Source organism: Sciurus carolinensis, chromosome 12, assembly GCF_902686445.1.
Source record: "Sciurus carolinensis chromosome 12, mSciCar1.2, whole genome shotgun sequence".
Lineage (NCBI taxonomy): Eukaryota > Metazoa > Chordata > Mammalia > Rodentia > Sciuridae > Sciurus > Sciurus carolinensis.
In genome coordinates, this window is record NC_062224.1 from 50570186 (window position 1) to 50595859 (window position 25674).

A 25674-nucleotide genomic window follows, 5' to 3' on the forward strand; every position below is an offset into this window, starting at 1 on the left:
AAAAGACTTTTAAATAATATTTTAGGTATGTCTTTTTTTTTTTAAAGCAAGTTATAACAGTTTTATTTCAGTGCCAAAGTAATTGAGGCACAACACTTCACCCTGTCTTCCATCATACATGAAAATTATAAGGTTTTTATTTTATTCAGTGGAGGTATCTTCAATATAAATACCTAAGAACATTAATTTAAAGAGAAAGAATGGAGAGAGGACAGGTCATTTCACAGCCTCCAAAATAAACCAGAAATATTCTTAATACTTTAAAAAAGAAAGTAAGTGTAGGGCAAGGTGGAAATTATACCACTGCTTACAAAAAGAAATGCTGTCCCTGAGAAAATTTATCTACTTACATGAACATTTATGCACTATAGCTCTGGTCACAGTGCAGATGAACATTATTAGCAAATTTAATCCTTGAAAACTATTCTACTGTTAAAACTAAACAACTTATTTTTCAACTAAAATATTTTGCCTTTAATCCAGTCACTGGTGGTTATTAAGAAACGGAAATGTGCTTGAACTTGCACAAGTACATTTGAACTTTAATAAAGTCTACAATTCATATTCAAGAGTTGGGCTGAAATCATATTTTAAAATGCTAATATATGTGTAAGGCATAAAGCATGACACACAAATTAAATTTCAACACTTGGAACCGAAATACAAACAATAAGCTAATTCATGAATATGGTAATAACCTCTCTGGCACAAAATCTGAAAGCATTTTATGCATTTTAAGTGAACTTTAAATTTTAAGTAAACTTCCAGAGTATCATCTTCAAGTTTTAGAATTACCATCCACATAAGTCATTATACAGACACAATCTGGGATTTATGAAAATTTGGCAAAGCTAGATTATAGTTGATTTTTTCCCCCAAGGAGAAAAGTTTGGCCCAACAACAATGCAAACAAGTTTATGTGAGGCACGTATAACTTTAAAATAACTAGAAACACTTTAGATCTTGTCACACAATTAGGGAAACATCATGATGCTACATAAAAATGATTCTATGCACTAAAGCAAGTCTGTACTCTCCAGACCATTTCAACCTGGTAGATATTAAATCCACATTGAAAGTAACAAAGCGGAATTTATTGTAAAATACTCTAAATTTGTTGCTCTTTACTAAATTCCTAAATTTCTCTGATAAATTCATATTACGCAAGTTAGGGGTTGAGGTTGTGGCTCAGTGGTAGAGTGCTTGCCTCATGTGTGAGGCACTGGGTTCGATTCTCAGCACTGCACATAAACAAATGAATAAAAATAAAGGTCCATCAACAACTGAAAAAAAAAACTTAAGCAAGTTAAACTTTTACAAGTTGTCTTAAAAAGCTAATTGCAATAATCAGATTTCAGTGATAAGGCAATTAAACACTTCACCCTGTCTTCCATAATATACAAAGTTTTTCACTTTATTTAGTGAAGATGAAGGGGAAGGCCTTAACTACTAGTGTTTCTCAAGTCAACTTCCATCCTACTGGGCTATGTCCTATTGAGTACACAGAAGTCCTCCCTCATCTGTAGTGTTGCTTTCCGCAGTTTCAGCTGCCCACAGTCAACCTGCATCATCATGGCTTGAGATCACCCTGAAGTATTGTCAGAAGGTCAACAGTAGCCTACTGCTGAGTCACAATGCTTATGTCTTCCACCTCACTTCATCTTTCCATGTAGGCATGTTGCTATTTCATATCATCAGGAAGAAGAGCCCAGTAACATATTTTAAGAGAGAGAGAGGAGGAGAGAGGGATCACATTCATATAACTTTCATTACAGCATGTTATCATATTGTTCCATTTTATCATAATTGTTATTTCTACTCTGCCTAATTTATAAATTAATTTTATCACAGGCATGTGTGTATAGGGAAAAAACCTTGTAAATGTAGGTTTCAATACTATATGAGATTTCAGTTAACTAATAGAGGGGATCTTGGAAGGTATCTCCCACAGGTAAGAGGTTCTACTGCAAATGTTTTCTTGCTCTTAAGACTTAAATTTGAGGAATTAAAGAAAGTTAGAGAATCCAGCTTACCTGAATATATTTCCGCTGAGTTTCATCATTTAAAACATGTGCAACGTGCTTAGAAAAAATCTTTTCCCTGCCAGTTCTGGCATGGATACCAACCATAGTGACACCAATAGGCCAGGGAGCATTTCCAATGGCCATCTGAAGATAAGCATCATTTGCCTGAAAGGAAGTTTAAAAGATCAGAAAGGCAAAAATATTGCACTGGTACAAATTCTTCAAATTCTTATTTCAAGTATTTCACAGAATTATGACTAATTCTCCGCCACCTTTGGACATGTTCAAAATATTATGTGCCTCTTGTTCAAGTAAGAGAGATTAAAATATGGAGTGGTGCCTGTCCTGCCCAAGTGCCCATGAAAAAACAGAAGTCAAAGATAATACGGCTGTGAGTTAAAAAAAAAAAAAAAAAGAAGAACAGACAGTGTGGTGGCACAGCCTGGAATCCCAGCAACTTTAGAAGGCTGAGGTACAAGGATTCCAAGTTCAAGACTTCAGCAAATTAGCAGAATAAAAAGAGAAAGGGCTGGGGATGTAGTTCAGTGGTAGGACACTCTTGGGTTCAATCCCTGGTACATTTAAAAAAAGAAAGAGAAAAAAAAAAAAAAAAGGACAAACACTCCTTTGCAGCCTTTCGGCACTGGAATTTAATACATTTCAGAACTGGAATTAGCAGGTAGCTCATCTGATGCACCGACAGAAACTCTAGGTTGGGTTTCTATTAGACTCAGTTCTCTCCACTGGTGGACAAAAGGAAGAAAGAGGCTAACTACTTATTCATTGTCCCACCTAAAATCATATCCAATCCCTTCACAGCATTCATTGTATGTTGTCAGAAGTGGGAGGAGTACACCATGTGCTGGGATGACCACTAAGCGTCCATAACTGTTTAAACAGAGTCTGAATTCTGGCTCCCAAGTCAGAACTGAAGGATAAGATTGGTTCATCTCTTTGCTCTCCCAAATCTCCCACCTACCAAGGACCTGAAAATAAAAGCTACAAAAAGTGAAGCCAGAAATCAATGCAAATGGCTCTTTCTTTAAAATCAAGCCAGTTACCTGTGAGGAAGGAGGAAGAGAAAAACAAAACAAAAGCAAGTAAATTCTAAAAAACCTTGAGGGCTTCCAAACAGGCCTCAAAGGGATTTTAATCTCAAAAATCAAACATCTATGTGATTGATATGTAGAGCTGATTTTTTTAAATTAAATACTATAAGATAGGATAACTGAACATCATTTTCTACCCTAAAGATAAATTAGAATTTGCTTAGCTAAACAGATTTCACAAAGTTTAATTTTAACAGGGCATGTGCACATATTTATCATGGATACTTGTGTAAATTTTAACGCTGGACCCTAATCTATAAAAATTCCAGTATTCAGTTTCCTTAAAGTTCAGGGAAAAAAAAACTGTCCAAGTACATTATTAAAGTATATTGATTCTTTCTGTATAAACAAGCTTTCACCTGGTTCTGATTATATAATCATGAGAAAAAATAACAAGAGAAAAGGTATCACTTGAGCAAACAGTTGATGTAAATACTTTCTGTGATGATGGTGACCTTATCCATCCATTCCAATTATATCGTTCTTAGTAGGAATCATGCAACTGATAGAAACTAAAAATAAATTTCTAATCACAACACAGTTCTTTTGAGAGAACTGGCTCTTTTAAGAAGTAAAACCCCCACATTACCCTTAATAGTCTAAAGCTCTAAACAAGAAAATCATCGAATCACCCAGGAATGCCAGAAGTCCCCTCTTCCCTTTTCCAGTACACAGGTATTACCACTGGGATTGCTCATCTACTCCTAGCTTCCTGGGAGGCAGTCACTAGAAGCATCCCTCCTTACACTGTCATATCTCTAATCTGCAGTACGAGTACACGGGGCCCTTTCCTCCTTGTTGCCCTCTTACAACTGACTGCCCTCCACTTTCCCCTTCTAACTCTCCCCCAGGAGTCCAGCACACCAGAGTGCTTTCCTGCTGTCACCTCCTCCCAGAGTTCATTCAGGAGTAAAGACACTGTAGTGAAGGAGGACAGTCTTCCTCTGCAAGGGGTTGGCTATTGTTGCAATACTGAAATGGGAGAGATGAATCCTGACAGTTTCTTCTGGACCATTTTCCCATAGAAATAATTACAAAGAATAGTTAAATTCCATAGCATCATCAGTATAATAGTTCAGCTACACTACAAATTAAATAGGCCTTTATAGTTTCCAGGCCTGGCCTAGGAAACTAATCTATATACATTGTTTCTATGGATAAATTTTGTTCCATGTCACAATCGACCATTTATAAACCTCAAAATACACTCATTTATAAAATGAACACTGCCTATACACAACTCATGCTCTGAACAACCTTTCAACCTATTTTAACAATGGCTAAAAAAATACATTTGTGGCCTGAAGGTTTGTTATTCGATGCTTAACAATAATGCTGAGAAAACAATAGAAAACAAAACTGTTTTTACTACTAGCTCACTTCACATTTATTCTTAAATGTACTATGCAATATCCCTCCAGATCCAATGAACATTAGGTACATAACCTAGATATGTTCATAATGATTTCAATGGACAACATAATTTACCTTCACATATTCTCTCTGCAACATGAATTTAATAATATCTGTTATTGATTCTTTAATGTCAGCAGGAAGATTCTGGAAAAGAAAAAAAGCGTAACTAATTTTGGTAGCTACTATTTAGTGAAAACAAATAATATTTATTCTAAATCTATATATTCTAATTTTCAAAATCAGTTAATAAAAGCATTTCCCGAAAAACCTCACCCTTTTCCGGAGCTTTCTGAAAAGTGGTCTGAGATAGGACTCAGTCTGCTTCTGAGTAGCACTGTTCAGTTTACCCTGCACACTGCGTTTCACGTAATCTTCTCTGGCGTTCAATTCTTTAGCCCAAACGCCAAGAAGAAACTGTTGAAAGGAGGAGTAAATTGAGATTACAATGCCACCTAGTGGTTCAATGAGTTTAAAAGCACTCTAACAAAAAAAAACAGTACACTTGACAGTAAATGTCAAATAAAGTTTAATTAACTATTTTTATTTTTTGTCATGATTGTTTCAAAGTATTATCTATCTTAAGTGAGTCATAAACATCCCTAGTCTATATATCATATTCCTAGCTCATAATCCATTTCCTTAAAAAGACTATCAAATTTCTAAATTATTTGAATAAATATTTTACTTTATTTGCAATTGTACCTATTACATAAATTTGACCAAGTTAGATTAATCATCCATAATACCAAATGCACTATATTAGTCTTCCAAGTATGCTGTATTATTTGGACTCTCTACTCATGCAGTACAGACAACAATTCAATTTAAAAAAAAAAAAAAAAAAGTTGTACTAAAGTACCTGACTATAGGAAGGAAGGAAAAAAGAAATGAAAATAAAGCAGACTATGACCCATCCCTCCCACTTCTGGCCTCCACCCCCAGAAACAAACTTAGTGCCCTTTGGGTTTGACTGTATACATGGCACTCCTTTCAGAGGCAACGTGAAGGCTGAGGGAGACGAACTCCTTTATGCACACTTACAAAGGAGAAGCCATCGCTCCAAAATAGAAGACTCTTTCATTCTTCTTCCCGCACCCTATCAGTTCCATGCCCTATCCTCCATATATTTTCGAATCTTGATGACCAGAATAATATATTTAAAATGTAAATACAAGTAAAATCGTTCTTTACAGTTAAATCTCAGTCTGAACACAGTTAGTGAATAAACATTAAAAAGAACCTGGGATTTGCCCACACTTGACCTAGAGCTTAACCAGACATAGAAATGCCTATAATAAAGATAGAATCGGCAAATCACATAAAATACAGGCAACTATGTGTACAAGGGAAGAAATGAACACTCTGAAAGGTTATAGAAGTGTTTACTTTTTGTATTGACAAAGTATTTCCACTTCCTTCCTTTCCTTACTTTCATAGATCCCCCATAAAAGCTTCTGGAACCCTTCCATTGTACTCCTTCCTAGGTGTTTATAAAAATTAAGCAATTTCTGGGACTGAGTTGTGGCTCAGTGGTAGAGTGCTCGCCTAGCACGCGGGAGGCCCTGGGTTTGATCCTCGGTACCACGTAAAATAAAGTAAAGGTATTATGTCCACCTATAACTAAAACAGAAATATTTTTTACAAATTAAGCAATTCCTTCGAATATCTTGTTCATCCTACTGATGTGATTCTTTTGTGTGTGTTTATATGAATAAGTCAGCTTTTGAGACAAGTGCCACTATATACAAGTGCAAAGTGATGTCATAAACACAGCACAAGCACTCATGATTTTAAAAATGTGCCTATCCAGCCTTTAACCTTCGATACTCCAAAAACATAAGAACAGTTCTTAAGTATTCAGAATGCCTCTTTCCCTCGCCTAAGATACACACCTTCAGGAACTTGGTGATGATGTCCATGTCCTTATGATCATCACCTTTCCCTAAAGACTCCCCCAGTGCCTGAAGGAAAAGAAAAAGTCTCTGTTAATAAGCAGAGAGTAAACTGCATGTATGTATGCAAATGCAGCATGTGTATATGCGTAATCAACACCAGGTCCTACAATGTTCTTTATCACATATACTGTTCAATTTTTATTTAAAAATCTGTTGGAATTTCTAGACAAGTTAAACAAACGAACAAACAAACAAACAAACAAACAAATGCCCAAAACACTGATTTTGCCACTTCTATAGAGAGTGATTTCTTTTATGAAGCCAAAGACAGGTAGAAAAAAAAAAAGACAATGGGAACCGGGCATGGTGGAGCATGCCTGTAATCCCAGTGGTTCAGAAGGCTGAAGCAGGAAGATCACAAGTTCAAAGTCAGCCTCAGCAACCTGGCAAGGCGCTAAGCAACTCAGTGCGACCCTGTCTCTAAATAAAATATAAAAAATGGCTAGGGATGTGGTGGCCCAGTGGTTAAATGGCCAAGTTCAATCCCCAGTACCAAAAAAAAAAAAAAAAAAAAAGAAAAGAAAAAGATAATGGGTAAGTACAGTGACCCCCCCCCCCAATGGATATGAGATTTCTTTAGGGGGAACAAAAATGTTCCAATAGACAGTGATAATGGTTGCACCACCCAATGAATATATTAAAATTCACTGAATTATATAATTTAAATGAGTACATCACATGGTATGTGAATATCTCAATAAAGCTGTTTAAAAAAAGAAAGAGAGGAAGGGAGGAAAGAAGGACCAAATGAGTCCAACTGACAACTGGCTACCCATACTAATTATTTTAGTAAAATTTAGGGACCATTTTAGGTGATGGGGAAGAAGTAATTAAAATGACATCATCCTCAACTACTATCTTACTCTTAAGAGACCATTACATGTACACGAGCCAGAAATGAAAGGAAACAGAAAAATAACAGCTTGTATTTTATTAAGGATAAAAAAAATGATATGCTAAGTCATGTTTTTTTACATGTTAGATATTTACATGATACACCACTGCTTTTTAATTACTATGACACTTTATACACCATTGCTTTTTAATTACTATGACACATGTGTCATACTAATTTAGCACAGAGGCAAAATTAGAAAGCAGGATACTGCCAAGAGTTGGCAAGGAAGTAAGAATATGAGCCTCTCACATGCTGCTGGTGGAGGGACAACCATGCTAGAGAGCAACATGGCAGTACTTAAACACACATGCATACACTCCACAATTGTGCTGTTTTAGTTCACAATAGTTATATATAAGGCTACTCATCACAAAGTTGTTTGTGATTAGTAAGGAGCTGGGAACAATCTAGCTGCCCACCATTATGGGGGAATAAAAAACAAAATACAGCAAACGCCATAATATGTAGCAATTAAAAGCAAAGGTCTAAATGTACCTAAAGCATCAAGGATGGATCTTTAAAACAGCATGAAGTGAAAAAAAGAAAAGTAAAAAATAAGACAATCATAACACAACATTACTTACAAAAATAAGAATTATATAGACAGCCAGGCATGATGTCAGATACCTGTAATCCCAGCTACTCAGGAGGTCGAGGCAGGAAGGTCACAAGTTCAAAGTTAGCCTAAGCAACTTAATGAAACTGTCTCAAAATAAAATATTAAAAAGGTCTGGGGATGTAGCTTAGTGATAGAGCACTTGCCTACATGCATGAGGCCCTGGATTCAATCAACTCCCAGTACCCAAATAATATGTATGTGTGCGTGCATGTGCATGTGTGTACATAGTACACTGCCAATTTTACAAGAACAAAAATCCAAGGATCATATCAAACATATTACAATGATTAATTTTTAAGCTTAGGAAGTAGGAGAATATGAGTGAAGATAAGCAAAAGAATTAAATACAAGCATGACACAAAAGAGGGTCTTTGCATGACCTGAAAAGGTAGTGGCTCTGAAGTGAACACTCTGATCAACTCAGCCATCTGCTCCAGAGGAAAAGGGGATGATGGGGAATGGGCTGGGCTGGGAGTGGAGATTACCTCTAACTCTTCGATTGTGGTGTTTTCTTCATGAACTTTCAAATCATTTTGTGTGTCTTCCTCTCCAGGTTCCTGACCACCCACAATTTCATTGAGGTACTGTTGATCAATCTTATCCAAAGCTGCTTTCAGATCATTCCTTAAGCCCTAAGAAAGAAGAAAAAGGAAGTACACCTATTATGAAACTTCTGATGTTTCACCTTTGATTTTACATAAATAAGAAGTATGGTTCATTTTTCTCTCTACAAAGAGTTAAGAATATGGTAAAACTAGGTACTCAAATAACATATCAGTTTATTATACTATGCATAATACTATTCTTATTCTCCAAAGTTAATACCTACAAACATACTTAAAAAGAATGTATGAACAATGTCAGACTACCAGGTTTCAAAGTGATTTGTTATAGTCACAGATAACCAAAAAGATTTTATATTAATAAATTCCTTTACATGACTTAAGTTTTGGGATGGTCTGTTGCACAGCCATAGATGACCACACTCATCTTTTAGTAATTGACAGAGCAAGTTAATAAAGAGTTAATGAGGCCACAAAGATATGAGCAATACTATCATAATTGACACTTGTAGAAACATATAACCAAAGCAAAAACATACTCTCTTCAAGATCCCCTGGAATAAACTACATATTAAGCCATGAAACAAGATCAGAACCTCCAATGCAAAAGTTAAAACTATTAATCTTCCAGAAGAAAATACAAATGAAGGAGACCTTAGAGTAGGCAAAGATTTCTTAAGCACAACATAAAGAGCAACAACCATAAAAGGAAAAGCTGATAACCAGATTTCATCAAAATTTAAACTGCTCAGCAAAGACACCCTTGACAGATACAAACTAGGAAAAAATAGTCACAAAATTTATCTGCACACCTAATAAAGGATTTATATCTAGAATATATAAAGAATTCCTAAATTCAAAGGATAATTCAATTTAAAAATGAATAAGGCTAAAAGAACAGAAAGTCTATGAAAAGATGTTCATCATATTTAATAAACAGGGAAATATGAATAAAATCACAATGCGATACTACACATACAAGAGAATGGTTAAAATTAAAAAGACTAACAATACCATAGGATGATATTTAGAAATATCTGAAATTTCTTACAAAGTTAAGCATATAACTGTTTTTATTATTTAGCAATTCCACTTCTAGGTATTTCCCCAAGAGACAGAGCATATTTACTTGAGAGAAAAAAATAATGGGCCCAAATATGATACACATACCAATGTTCACAGCAGTTTATTTATTATAGCCCAAAGAACATTCATATAACTGAGTATCACTGGGTAATGGAAAGGAAATTTGTGAATTCTGAATGAAACTAAAGAATGTTACGCTGAGCAAGAGAAACCAGACACACATTGAGGCTACCCATATAAGATATTAGAACAAGTCAAATAAATAAGGGTGATGGAATTCAAAAAGTTTGCTTCCTGGAAGTGGAGTAGGGATATGGAGATTGGTTATGAAGGGGCACTGGGGAACTTTCTGAGGTGATGGAAATATTCTGTATCTTGATAAGGGTAGTTGTTATATATTTATATGTATTAGTCAAAATCCACTAAACTGTATGCTTAAGATATGTACTTTTTTAAGCTAAAGTAAACTTCCCAGCAGCAGCAATCTGACAACTTTATTTTTCAAATTTATCTATGGTAACACAAACTCAAAACTATTCTAGTTTATACGGTACAGTGATATTTTTCTAACTTTATTCTGATTTCTTACCTTGTTCACTTCTGGTGTGAGGATCTCTATTTTTCTTAAACGTTGAAAAGCATCGTAATCAGTTTCTCCAAACAGTCTAATTGGTTCACCTCTTTCTCTTAACCTTCTGATAACCTATAGAGAAACAAATACCTAGTAAATTATTTAACTTGTGAAAGGGGGGTAAAAACCAAAACACCTGAAAATAATTTACATACTTTACCTTAAAATTGAAACCAGTGTTTAATAAAATGAACTGAATTATCTAAATGCATATTTCTGAATGAAAAATGAAATTAAAAGACTTTAATCATCTTACCTATACTAAACAAAGATGTTTGTGAATGAAAGAGAAAATACCTTAGTTAAAAGTCTATTTTGACTCAAATATCACAATATAGAGTTTATTACTGAATAGGCCCTAAAAAGTAGTCTGACATACACATCTATAATTCAAATATAAAGCAAGCTCCAAATAGAGACCACTCTTTTTTTTGCAAGATATACACCCCTGCTTACTTATAAGGAGATAAGAGAAGGGATAGAGTTTTAGTACCCAATTTACACAACTGACTTAGTACTCTTTTAAAAAACATCAAAAGACAATACTAATCCCTTCTGTCAACATGTATTTTAAATAATCAAACATCTGTTTTGAAATGTAGATGTAAAAAGTAAGTTGTATTTGTTTTTTCTTAATCTTCCATGAACAAGATATGCTGTGCTATCATCACACTTTGAACAACCATCCTGTAGAGACCTGTTGCAGGTAGGATAATCTGTGCAGTAAGATACACAGGAAAAAACACTAAAGATGGGAGAGAAGGATGGCAGTTCTAGAGAGAATAAAACTTGGAGTCAAACAATAACTCCATAACCATAGCAAAGAGGATGCACTGTAATCCTATAGTAAAATCCAGACCTCTTCCCTCAGAAGAGAACGTGAGGGATGAGCAGGAGGGACACATGCAGGGCTTTGGAGGTACAGTTTGAACTTGATTTCATGACTTGGGTGATGTAATTAACCATTATATTACATCTATGTTTTATATGCTCTTTGTCTACATTATGTTTCATTTAGTGTACAATGAATCAAAATGCAGTCTGTAAAAATAAAAAAAATTTAAAAACTCAAAAACAAAACTAAATAAATAATATTTTAAAAGAAAAAAAGGAGAAAGAAAAAATGTAATTAAGAAAACGAATGATGATCCAAATTGAAAAAGAAATAAAAAAGACTACAATAAGAACTTTATATGGAACATGAACAGTATAATACACCTAGAAACCACCAAAAGGACTTCCTCATATTAACTGAGGTTTGGATTAAAACAGAAAATTAAGAGGTCATCTAGTGACAATCAATGCAGAACAAAACCTCAAAACTGTCCTTGTCAGATTCCTGTCTGAGAAGTAATAATCACATCTCTTCAGGAAATATCCCACACCAAGTTTAGACAGATATGCATTGCTTTCTAAAACTGAAATCTGCCTCCCCAAAATTCTTCCCATTGACTGGTTCTCTTTTAAAAAAACCACAGAGAACATTCAATACCTCACCAAAATTCAATGTATTTTTTTAAATATATGTGCTAATTCGTCTCTTTGCTAAGTATTCCAAATTTATTCCCCTATTTTCACATGGTGACTTCTAGAGTCAGTCATCATTACTCTGAAGGTTTCCTTCTCTGTAATGTCCACTCTAAAAATATGGAGTATGGAACTAACAACTAATTAATACTGCAAATGTATTGTCAGTGAGAAGCACAATACCCTACTCTGACCTAAGTGTCACACTCTGTACTAAACATTGCCACACTGTGTACTAATATTCAGCCCTACCCACAACCAGACACACACAAAACATGGAGACTGCTGAGGACTCAACAAAGATTAAGGATAAGTAAGCAACTGAGTCAATCACAAATTTTAAAAAACCAAACAGAATGAAAGAATTTGAGCTAGTTATTACTTTAAAACACTGTTTAAAATTGAGGGTTATTAATTAACCAAGTTATGAGAATTATGCAATATTTTTCTAAATACCAATTTACATGGCTAATTCTCATCTATCTGGGACTATATGACAGTGATTCTGCCTAAAGGAAAGGTAATAAACTATCTGACTTCAAGACAGTGTGAGAATTCTATTATTCTAATTTTTAAAATAAACTTGCATACAAAAAAAACTTTTTGAGACAGAGACCAAAAGGGATAACAATGAAAAAACTATCTTCCAAGTCCTCTTTTACAATGTAAATAGAGGTTCCTTAAGTGAGGGTAGAAATCACATCTTCCCCACATTATATGGGGATATATGGGGATATGGTGTTTAAATCATATCTACTAACCAGTTAACAATGACTTAACAAAATTCAATCTCACAAAAAGACCAAGTTTTTACAAGTATTTTGTCTTTAATTAAAACTTTTCAATGTTCAGTACAGATATAAAGCAAGTTCTAATCTATAAAACATTTTCTACATCAAAAAATAATAAAATTCTCAAATATGAGTGATGTGAGATTTTAAATATTTTCTAATTAATGCATATTCATTTTAGATTAATTTTTAAATGTAACAGATTTTCATTAAAAAGAGCTCATAAAGATAATGAAAACTATAAATATACCATTTTAAAAACTCTTAGCAATATGTAAGACCTTTCTGAGTATGGCACTCAAGGTCAAAAACACAATAAAAATGCATGTTTGATATGATTATGTACAAATTTTAAACTTCTGTATGTCAAAAACAAGTGACAGATTGATAAAAAAAGACAAGTCCCATATGTACATCTGAAATGTACTTAGGTAAACAGATTAACATCTTTAACACACAGATATGTTGAGTCATAAATCAATAAAAAGACCATTTCACAAGAGAAAAATACAATTCACACAAAAAGAGATGTCAGTGGCCACTGAACACATAAAACATGTTCAGTTCTAATAATCACTAATAAAAAGTTGGAAATTATAACAAGTCCTTTTTCATCAGTTTGGCAAAATATTTAAAATAACAATACTGCTTTCATATTGCCAAAGGCTAAAATATTTAAAGATGAAGAGTTGACAGCATTGTTAGGAAAATGCTACTTTTATAAACTTAGTTGAAGTGTAAATTAGAAGAGCTTCTTTGTAGGATAATTTGACATACCATCACAAATTAAGAAAAAAATTTTAATTAAATGGACACACACTTTTACTAGAAATTCTTTTTTCTAGGAAACTGTCTTATCGATTAACTCATACAAATATATCAAGGAATATATAAAAAGATGTTCGCTTAAGTATTATTTATAAAAGCAAACAACTGGAAATAAATCACATCCATAAAAGGTTAATTTAATAAATTAACCACTTCTTAAAACAATACCTAAATTTACTAAGTGATTGCTATTAAGTACTCTTATTTTTACGCCTTACCTTCATTTGTTATCTCATTTAATCACAAAAATCTTAAGAGGTAGGCCCTATTATACTCATTCATACAAAAGGAAATCAGGCAGGGCATGGTGGTACACACCTGTAATCCTAGTTATATGGGAGGTTAAGGCAGGAGGATTCCAAGTTTAAGGTAGCCAATTAGCAAGGTCCCTAAGCAACTTAGTGATACTGTGTCTCAAAATGAAAAATAAAAAAGGACTGGGGATGTAGTTCAGGGGTAAAGTACACCTGGGTTTAACCCCCAGTGAGCACCCCCACCAAAAAAAAAAAAAAAAAAAAGAAAATCAGGAATTAGGAAGTCTGGGTAACTTGCCCAATGTAAAAATTTTCATATACACTGTACACACACGCACACACACACAGAGTCTTCAGAATGTATTTTTAAGTGAAAAGAGTGAGGCACAAAAGCATATAAAAAACCTCATTTGTGTGAAAGGGAAGAAAAAGTATACACTTGCATACTGATGATGGTGTAAGTGAATGACTCTAGCAGGAATGAGAACAGACTGGAGGGTGGGGTGGGTATGGGGGACAGAAGATAAGAAGAAAAGACATTTTTGTTTTATACCTTCTCTATAGTTTGAATTCTTTAAATCACATAGCTCAATTTTGTAAGTAAAATAATAGGATATGGGCAAACACTACAGGGAAGAATATAAATACTACAGGGAAGAATATAAATAGTGGCATAACACATCTAACATCTACAAAGCTATTTGGTAAATATGTATAAAAAAATCTTAAAAACATACAATGTCTTTGCCTTAGAAACAAATCATGCTTCCAGAAACTTTCCAAAGGAAATAATCACACATTATTATTCTTGCAATGATGTCTGTACAAGAATGTTCATCTCGTATTATTTATAACAGGGAAATGCTGAAGCAACCTAAATGACAATTAAGAAAGAAATGGTAGGGCTGGGGACATAGCTCAGTTGGTAGAGTGCTTGCCTTGCAAGCACAAGGCCCTGGGTTCAATCCCTAGCACTGAAAAAAAAAAAAAAAAAAAAAGAAAGAAATGGTTGGGCTAGGGTTGTGGCTCAGTGGAAGAGGGCTTGCCTAGCATGTGTGAAGCACTGGTTCAATCCTCGGCACCACATGTAAATAGATAAAGGTCCATCAACGACTAAAAAATATTAAAAAAAAAAAAAGAAAAAGAAAAATGGTTTTAAAAAATTGTACAGCTCACTATAATTTAATCTGGAAAGATACACCAGTAAGTAAGGGAGAGAAGGGCAGGTAGCAAATTAATATTTAAAGTAATTTAGACAAAAAAATTTTAAGTATAATTATTCAAAATACATGAATTTAATTACACTTATTTAGAATGTTTATGTGCTTACTGTTCAAAATGTATGACACACTCTTTTAAAAAAGTAAGAATATGGGCTGGGGAGATAGCTACTCGGTAGAGTGCTTGCCTTGCATGCACAAGGCCCTGGGTTCGATCCCCAGCACCAAAAAAAAAAAAAAAAAAAAAGAATATTATCGAGAAAAGAAACAGGTTATTTTACAACCTCATGAAGAAAGCTGTCTTGCTTGCACAGGATTTTTAGATTAATAGGTCATTTTATATGAGAAATAATAACACATAACTCATGTAAACATGGAAAAATTTTTTCCCATAAAATACTCATATATAAACTTACCTCTTGCCTAGAAAGAGTCATGGGTAATTTTTCCTCTGCCAGTTCAAGTTCTAATACTGGATTTGATGAAGTTAGGGGCTTCTGATCCTCCTCTTTTGGCTGTATCTATATTAAGAACCAAAAGAAATTTAGTTTTTAAAACACAGCTAATATTTATAATTCTGTCACCTTAGCTAATCATGGAAATTAAATAAATTTCAGTACTGAAGGTTTTCTAAGTGTTTCTCTGAGGAAAGAAGTTATAATAGATGTGCATGCTTTTAGGAGCTTATCAAACAGATCCATATCAGGAACACCACAAGTAGAAAGCATGCACATGGAAGACAGCATTCTTGCTATAAAAGACTAACATAACCATAATGATTTCCAAAATCAAAACTCAACATTGGTGGGCTGGTATTGTGGCTCAGTGGTAGAGTGCTTGCCTAGCAGGTGTGAGCCACTGGGTTTGATCCTCAGCAACACAAATAAATTAAAGGTATTATGTCCATCTACAACTAAAAATATTAAAAAAAAAAAAAACTCAACATTGCTGAAATTTGCACTCAATTTCTCTCCAAATTCAAAAAAAAAAAGTACTTTTTTCTTTAAAACAACCAATTTGCTTCTCCTTTTTGTCAAAATCATCTTATAAGGTTATCTGATTGTTGCTCAGCTTTAAAATGGAGAATAAAGAGAAGAACTACTTTCCACAGAAATCTGTGATGCTTCAAGCTCTAGTTTTTTCCTATTTTGCCTTTTGAATATTATTATTCCAACTGCAGAGAAATCACTATTGGACAAGTAGAAAAATTCCAAAGGTAATGCAGAATTGACCCACAAACTGAGCTAAATTCTTGTAGAAAAACAATGAAAAATGGTATACTGTACACATGCCACTTAAGGAAAGAGTGACATTCTTATTCACATGAACCCAAAGGGGAATGGGGTGAGAATCAAATAAATTTTCTCAAATCTGCTGCCCAAATCACTGACTGAGTAACTTAGAAGCACCACTGTGTGGTCTATTAAAATACTGAAACAAGTTTTCCCATCTAACAAGAAGACAAATTCTAAAATACTGAATGTAGAAAAATCTAAAATACTGAGAGGAGAAATAAGAGTAAAAGGATCATAAAAGCAATCAGCATTAAGAAACTCACAATTTTAAAAAGCTATAGTGGTAAAAAAAAATGCTATAGTGGTAAAAAATTATGTAATGCATGACCTTGTAGTTTACGGCTAAAGGCTAGATTTATCCTAGTTGACAATGAAGTAAAAGACTAAACTTTCATATTTTAACAGAACAAATCAAATCAGGACCAAGCCTTAAAAATAGTAATTAGTTCCTATAAAGAAAAAGAAAAAAAAAAAAAAAAAGCAATGGATACAATATTGTCACTACTACCAAGAATGAACTACTAAAAATATCTTCAAAAAGAAAAACCTGTGATTTCTTCTTAAGCAAAAACCTGTGATTTCTTCAACAGGTATTTCTCAAAAACCTCAGGACTAAAAGCATTTTTAATTATATAATGGTGGTTAATAGCTCTGGGGAAAAGATCTAAGACATTTTGTCAACTAGACTCAAAGTTACAAATAGTATCTTTACAGTAATTATTTCCCTTCAGTGCTTGCTTTCTTTTATATAAGCAAAAAAGCCCTCCCACAGCACTGAGACAATCTATGCAAAGCAAAAACTGCCACTTTATTAAATTTTTTCCCTACCTTATCAAGAAGTGGGAAAAGTTCAAATTTAGAGATCTGGAAATGCAACAAGTTAGCAGACTAAATTCATGGTAAGGGATTCTGACTCCAGGTCAAGCTTTAGTTAGGCAATTTTGGGCAAGCAAAAACTGGGAAATTATCTTTCTGAACATGATGCTCAACATTTATTCACATAAAACTTATCTTAACTTCCTAAACTAGAAGCAAATGAAATCAGTATCTTAATGGGAAATGGATCAAGATGCAAATATAAGCTTTCATATGTAAAAATCTCAAAAGAAATATTAACTATATTTTTCTTTAATATGTGCCCTTCCAACCCTACAAAATAAAGCCAAATGCATATACGTAACATTTTCATTCCCCATGCTTCCTTCTAGAAAAGTTATGCCATGTAAACTAATTTCTAGAATCTTCCCTATTACATGCACAAGAGTATTATTCTATATTGATGTTTTATGAGTGAAAAGTTGATTTCAAATAGTATTTGATAGAACCTCTTAACTGTGAGTTAAAATTATTAAACAAAATAGAGTTTAAAAAAAATAACTTAAACATAACTTCTCCACCTCATAGCATTAACCCCTCCCAATAAAACCCCCAGCACATTATCAACTGGCAATTTGAAAAATAATTTCAATCATGCTTCTAAAACATACAAGTAAAGCCTTTCAGACAACTCATTTGTTTCTAAACAATATTTCAAAATTACATTTTCTATTCAATAGACTAAGCAGTATCTGAAATGTTATATACCTTATTACAATAAAAGCATATACATGTACATGGTGCTATATTGCAGGCAGAGTTACTAAGGGCCCAAAAGGAATTATTAACAATGCAAACATAAAACCAATGGCTGAAAAATATGCCGGAGAAAGCAGGGGAAATGCCACTGCTAACATCATTGCTGCTTAAGGATTAAAATAAACTGAACTCTTCTGAGATACAGTTTTATTGGGAGAGGTGAGGGAGAGAAGTGGTGGTGGAGAGGAAAATAAGGCAGCATCAGATCAAGGACTTAATTTTTAAAAAAGGTCAAGCTTTGATCTCAAGCCACTTCATGCTGTCCACAAAAAGCCAAACCATTCCGAGCCAAAAGTCATGCATATGTTTTCCTAAATTCAATAATTTTTTAAAAAAAGCAAAACAAAAAAACTCATACCTCTCCAGATGGCTTCTCACTTATAGGCTAATGTGTAACATTGATAAATTGAACAGAGATCAATAATTTTGTCATTTAACAATAGCTATATAAATTTAAACTCAGAAATTTACAATTTGATATAAAAGCTGACATTCATACCTTATAGCCACATCTTTCAAAATATGCCTCCTCCTCTTTTTTCACAAGTTCACTACGTCGGAAATATTTTTTATTTTCCTATCAAAGAAAAAAATAAGTTAATAATATATCCTTAGGCAAAATTTCATATTCCACAGTCATCAAGTGCTTTTAGAAAACTTTTTAAAAACATTCTTCAGTTTTTCAAGAATTTGATAGCACTTTTTGGTTCTAGATACAATCACGCTGAGTCCCTGAAACATGACGCCCCTCCTCCACATAGGGTCTGGATATTGATGTGTGATGAATACTTACATTTTTCTTGAACTGTCATTTTAATAGGTGTGTACAACAGCACAGAAACCAACAATACTTTCTAAATGTTCAGTGTTTATATTTAATTTCCTAAAATATTTGAATTCAAAGATAATTTCTACAAATGGATTCATTATAAATCACATAAAATGGTATGACTTAACTATCTTCTAAGAGAAACAAACACAAATTATGGCATATTAGCCAACTTCTGAAAACTCATTAACAGGAAGGTTCCAAAAGTGTCTACATTTTTTGATGCTAACAGATAAGCTCTAAATCTACTGTGGCTAAAAAGATGTTAGTTCTTTATATATCCCCACTGTGAAATCTGCAGCCTAATTTCTAAGTTTACTACTTCTGCCTGCGTCCTGTGGGCGAGGGAGTGGGTAACCATCAGAGATGTGGGCTGGCTGTGAAATAAAAACTATGAAAGTAATATTACAAAATAAACACAGAAGACCAGAAATATATATTTTAAAAGCGGGGGCAGTGACAGGTTGAGCAGGCCTGATGGGTCTGACTCCTAGCAAAGAGAAAAAACCCACACTTGCTTTATTTATAGCAGTACAGACCAAAGGGGATCGGCAGAGAGCTCCTTCATGAAAAAGAGGATAAGAGTAGGGATAAACAGGTTGTTTGGGGCTTGGCAGGTTATGCCCAGCTCGTGACAGCTGTGTTTGAACCTGGGGTTGTGAGCTAAGGCAGGTGCCAGCATGATCTGGGTTTCTCAAACTGGGGAATTTCATCCAAGAGTTCCCAGAAAAGCAGCTTCTCTGCTTTAATGGCTAAACAATGCCCATAGTTTATACCCGGCTCTCAACATACTACTATCTTCACCTCCTCTTCTTGGATCTTACTCTGTTGATAAGTTTGCTCAACTATAGATACTGTACTATTTTATTAATAGTAATTATACCAGAATCTCAATAATACTTCCCCATATGCATTTAGCACCACTAGTTTCAAAAGTTCATTCATTCAGGTAATGACCACAAGTGGACGTTAAAATATTAGAAGGATGCTAAAAATATTAGAAGGCTAAGATGGAAAGATCAGGCTGCCAACACTTGAAACCACTGATCAAGTCTAGAATTTGTAAAAGATTATGTACCTCTTACATGATACCACAGGAAGTACACAGCATCATCTATCAAATACTCTTTACCCTAAATGTAGGAGTAGAGGAGTAAACAAAATGGTAACACAACTAAGTAATCAAACAAATCCAGAACACTGTACAAACTTAGTCCTCCTTTCTCCGACATGTCAATGGTGGTGAAGGGAGAGCAGCTGGAGGAATGAAAACATTCTTGATTAAAAGAAACCAATAATCATAATAACAAATGCAATTAGTCAAATTTGTGTGGATCTCATTTGAAAAAACCAACTGTTAAAACATATATATAAATATACACTTTAAGTTGACTGGGGATATATTAATGTAAATTTGATAAGCTTAAGGAAACAATTTTAATTTTCTTAGATGTGATCATATTTCGGTGATATAAAAATATGTCCTTTAATTTTTAGAGTTACAGGTGTTAGGGAAAGGCTATACAAGTTCATTACACAATTCTATTTTTGTGAATAAAGTTTAAAAGTTTAGAATAAAGTTTAAAAGTTCATTAATTCAATAAACACCAATAGACTTACCTACCTTACACCAAGCACACCTTTCATATACAAAGATGAAGATGTAATTATGGTAAGGAATTGAAGGCATCATCTAATCATCAAACTACCATGAAAAAGACAGGAGCAAATGATACTATTCCTCTTTTAGAGGTGAGAAAGCTGAGAATTGGGAAGGGTTGTAACATTTCAAGAACTTAACAGACCTGATGAATAACAAAGCCAGGACTAGACCACTGGTCCTTAAATCCTTTGTACTTATCTAATTTTCCAAGATAGTTAGTCACTCTCAAAATTCAGGATTTTAGATTGTTCCTTTTAACTATGTAGTAGGTAACTATTACATTTTAAATAGGTAAGCTGGCAAACACCTGTTAGTATCCTTTCAGGAAGGGTTGAGATGAAGGAAGTAAAAGGACTGTCAAGGACAGAGTCCACAGTACAATGTAACCTTTGACTACCATGTCTTCATTCCATTGAATACCCCTAACAAAAGCTTGACACTAGAACATCTCAAAAAGTCATCTGTAGACCCTTGCAGGGCCCTACCTGCTGCTTTTCAAATATTCTTGCACTATGTCCAAGTTGTACTTTCTAGACTATAAAACTAAGGATTCACAGATCTAAAGGGCACAAACCTTCCTACCACATCACCTGAAATGCCTATCTACACTAAACAAGGTATCAAATGTCAAAAATAACATGCAACCATGATTGTCAATATGAATAATTTAAAATTACCATTCCTTCAATCACATTAAAGCAGTGTTTATATAAATGGATACAAACATCATCAAAAGCTCTGTAAAATCTGTTTGATGTTTAAGATCTCTTATGTAATTCTCTATTTTAAACACAATGAACTTATTTCATTTTGAGGAAAAAAAAAAAAAGTTCTGAAAAATCTGGGTGCGGTGGTGCACACCTGTAATCCCAGTGGCTTGTGAGGCTGAGACAGAAGCCTTAGCAACTTAGCAAGAGCTTAAGCAACTCAGGGAGACCCTGTCTCTAAATAAAAAACAAAAAAGGGCTGGAGATGTGGCTCAGTGGTTAAGCAGCCCTGGGTTCAATACCCTGTACCAAAAAAACAAAGCAACAACAAAAAACAAACTCTGCAAAAAAGCACTAGGACTTAGAAACTATGAAGCCTGATACTCAAAGCAAAACAATATGTGTGAGGTCACAAACCATGAGGCAGGACAACATCTTGTTAGAGTGAAAACAAACCTTAAGAGTCTGAAGTAATATATCAAACAGGAGGGTACATAATTTAAAGAGACACATTGCTTTCCAAGATGAAAGAATCACAGTGTTAGTAAATCCTGTTAGCCATGCAATGTTTTTCAGTGATGTCAGTAAAATCTCAAGAAAATAAAAATAAAACAAGCTTAAGAAAAGAAGGTAACCAAAACAGAGAACATATCAAATGATTCTGCTTACATGAAATTCTAAAAAAAAAATCTAAACTACCTAGAGTAACCAAAAGCAGGTCAGTGGCTGACTGTGACAGGATGCAGGGAAAGACAAGGAGAAATTACAAAGAGGCATAAGGAGACTTTTGAATGAGATAGGTATGTTCATTCTCTTCATTCTGCAGACAGTTTCATTAAACACAAGTCCAACTGTACACTTTAAATACATACAGTGTGGGCTGAGGGTGTAGCTCTGTGGTACAGGGCTTGCCCAGATGCACATGGTCCTGGGTTAGATTCCCAGAATCCTCTCCAAAACTAAAACAAAAACCAGTACATACAATATACTGTGATGCCAAAACTTAAAAAAAAAAAAAAAAAAAAAAATTCCACAAGAAGAATTCTAAGAAAGATGGGCAGCAGTGAGAGAGGGACTGAGGGAAGGGGAAGAAAAAGGGGAGAAGGGAAAGAATAACAAACAATAGTGGTAGTGGTATGTCACTGGCTCTTTGCGGTGCCAAATTCACAGGTATTTGTCACTGCCTGCAGCAACAATTTGTTCACAGGTATTTGTCACTGCCTGCAGCAACAATTTGCGTGGGTCTTTATGGGTGGTGGACTGGAAACTGAGCTACCTCTATTTTTCTTTTAGTGGGCTGCTTTCTCGCTTATTCGCTTGTTCCCTGGGCTACTGAGGAAGAAAGGCTTTTCTTAGAGAGAGAGACTTTGCTTAAGAGAGAGAGACTACACTTTCAGAAATCTTATCTTCTTAGTTCAGCTGCTTCTTCTTAAAGGTGTGTCCTGCATCCTGTGAACTAAGGGTGCGTCTATCTGAGGTGCTTCTTAGTGATAGCGTACTGCGATCTGCCTATCTGTGATCTAGAGGTGTGTTCTCAATTCTCTGCTCTGTGATCTGCCTTCCCCCGCTGCCCCTACTCGCTGCTTCTATCTGCTTGCCACTTCTTCTTCTTCCTTTCTGCTAATGGCTTCTCCGCTTCTTTCTGCTAGCTGCTGCTCTTACTGTCCCTCCTTCCTTTCGCTCCTTACTGTCGTGCCCCCGCCCACCAGTCGTTTATATTCCCTCCAGGAGGAGGAGGGCGGGGCCACGCCAGTTGCAATCAGGCGAGGAGCCAGCTGCCCTATCACAGCAAGTGTTAAAACGAGCAGGCCCAAGCAGGTACGCTCGGGAACACCTGTGCACACGTTGTGCACGTGGACTTAACTGAATATGGCCAATGATAAATCACCTGAGTGTGCTTATGCCAATTAACCTCCTCACTGCCATGTGATCAGGCGCCATTCAGGCTGGCACAGCCCCCAACAGTGATATTATTTACATTATCTGACTTTAAGACTTATCAGGATGCTACAGTTATCAACATAGTGTGGCACAGGCATAAGGATCAGTAAAAACATCACTGGAAAAGAACAGAACACACAGAATGAAGCCACACTTACACAATTGTCTGATTTCTGACAAAGGTGCCAAAACCATGCAAAGGGAAAGAAAAAATACTTTCAGTAAATGGTGAACTGGATATTTATGAAAAACAATGAACTACAACCCCTACCTCACATCATACAAAAAAACTGACTCAATTTTTCAGAAACTCCTAGTTTGTTATAAAGATAAAACTATAAACTTCTAGAAGATGATATAAGGGGACAGCTTTACAATTTACTCTTAAGTTTATGGAGGTGGAAAGGCAGGAGGATACTGAAGGTGTATGATTAATTCTTAAGAAAATGCTGAATGGTTTTCCAACTGGTTATATTATCTTATATTCCCAGAGAAGACACAGAAAATGATAAGCCAACATACTGGAGAGCCTGGGGCGGTGGCACACATCTACAGTTCCAGTACTCTGGAAGCTGAACTAAGGATCACTTAAGCCCAGGAGTTTGAGATTAGCCTGGGCAATAGAGTGATATACCACATCTCAAAAAGACCTAAACAAACAAACTGGCAAATTGGGCTCTATCAAAACTAAAAGATGTGAAGATCAAAAGATAGGTGCCCAGAGCAGTGGCAAATGCCTGTAATCCCAGTGGCTCAGGAGGCTGAGGCAGGAGGATCGTGAGTTCAAAGCCAGTCTCAGCAAAGGGGATGTGCTAAGAAATTTAGTGAAACCCTGCTCTAAATAAAATATAAAACAGGGCTGGGAATGTAGCTCCATGGTCGAGTGGCTCTGAGTTCAATACCCCGTAAAAAAGACAGGCTTAAGAAAACTCAGTCTGAAAGATTCACAAACAAAAAGAGATATGCAGGATATATAAAGAATTCCTTCAGCTGGGCACAGTGCCTCACGACTCTAATCCCAGCAGCACAGGAGGCCAACGCAGGAGGATCACAGGATCGAAGACAGCCTCAGCAATTCAGTGAGACTCTAAGCAACTTGGCAAGACTCTCTCTCAAAATAAAAAATAAAAAAGGGTGGGATGTGGCTCAGTGGTTAAGTATCCTTGGGTTCAACCCCTGGTACAAAAAAAAAAGAAAAAAGAAGTCCTTCAACTTAATAAGAAAAACACCTAACCTAATTTAAGTGTGCAAGCAATTTCACATTTCATAAGACACATAAAAGGCCAAAAATGAGATACCACTACTGAAAAGACTGACAGTACAAATTGCTAGCTACTCTCTTATATTGCTGGTAGATGTGTAACAGGGTACACTTTAGAAAAAGGTTTGATGGCATTTTTATAAAATTCTACATGCATGTACTCTACAATCTAGCAATCCCAGAGAAAAATTAGAACATAAAACTTGTTCCAGAGGTTCACAGAATCTTTATTCACAATAGGCAAATTCTGGAAAAGCCCAGGTACACATCACTGGGAGAATGGATAAACTGGGTTTATTCAGACAACATAATACTACTACTGATACACATAGCAAAATGAATACAACTTAAAACATTATTATGATTAAAAGAAGCTCCACATAAAAGTACAAAGTATGATCCTACACACTAGATCTATATATGTGAAGTTCTAGAGCAGGCAAAATTGAGGATTGAAAGAAATCACAACAGCAGTTGCTACCAGGAGGGAGAGAATAAAATAAAATAAATTAAAATAAATAAAATAAAATAAAATAAAATAAAAAAAATAAAATAAAATAAAAAAAGAGTGAGGATACTATTTTATTTCTTAATGCAGATAGGTGCCTGCATTTGTGAAATCCCAATGAACAATAAACTTAGGATCTGTGCATGTCTTCTGAAAATTTTTGCAAACACACAAATAGATATATAAACAAACACTGAACTCTAGAGTTCCATTAGATATGGAAGTCAAATGGTTTAGGGGCAAAGTTTACTGATTTGAAAAGTGTAATGTTCAGTAAACTGCTTTCATTACCCTATACACAGCTGAAAAACACTTGTTTGTGTGGTTTTGATAATCCAGAAGAACTGCCTCATTGGTCATTTGAAGTAATGTACCAGTTTTTTGTTAATCTGTGATAGCCGGAATAGTGTAGTTAAGATTTAGCTCGTGAGTGCCTCTCTGTCAAACTGTAGAAAAGCTACTCAAATATGCTCCTTCACCTGTCCTAAGTGTTCCTCCTGTACTATTCTGCAGTAAATGTAGTTTCTTCATTGTTAGACTGATGAATAGGTAAAATGATAGAGAGATGGAGAGCAGATAAACATAGTAAAATGTTAACTGCAGGTTTCATTGTAGAATCTAGGTGGTAGGTATATAGGTATTCACCGTATAATTAAGTTCTCTGTATATCTGAAATTTTTCATAATAAAATGTTGAGAAAGAAATATATTTTACAGCAGATGTCAAAATATGGTATCACCAGGGTAACAAAATCCCTATGACACTGTTCTTTCCATTATGGTAAAAAAATTTCAAGGGTCCTGCTGATTACTAATGAAAACAGAAGGAATGGAGAGAATGACAGCATCCTGGTCCAAAGGATGATCAAGTGTGGAAAAAAGGCAAGTTTAAAGAATTACAGGAAATAACCACGA

General features: G+C 34.8%; 1 protein-coding gene across 3 annotated transcripts in view; it reads right to left on the reverse strand.

Moving 5' to 3' along the window:
* The window catches only part of Prpf18 (pre-mRNA processing factor 18), a 48976-nt gene that overhangs the window by 16364 nt on the left and 6938 nt on the right, over positions 1–25674 (reverse strand). Inside the window, exons 2-11 of one of the 3 annotated variants that reach the window (XM_047520837.1) lie at positions 18351–18428; positions 18210–18236; positions 15338–15442; positions 10260–10373; positions 8507–8653; positions 6442–6510; positions 4823–4963; positions 4622–4693; positions 2034–2189; positions 98–1681 (exon numbers count right to left, since the gene is read on the reverse strand). In XM_047520837.1, the coding sequence (XP_047376793.1) occupies positions 1658–1681; positions 2034–2189; positions 4622–4693; positions 4823–4963; positions 6442–6510; positions 8507–8653; positions 10260–10373; positions 15338–15442; positions 18210–18236; positions 18351–18428 (933 nt within the window). In that variant the 3' untranslated portion in view covers positions 98–1657. Of the gene's footprint in view, positions 1–97; positions 1682–2033; positions 2190–4621; positions 4694–4822; positions 4964–6441; positions 6511–8506; positions 8654–10259; positions 10374–15337; positions 15443–18209; positions 18237–18350; positions 18429–25674 lie in introns of those variants that run through there. The other 2 variants (XM_047520835.1, XM_047520836.1) reach the window with 2 other exon arrangements.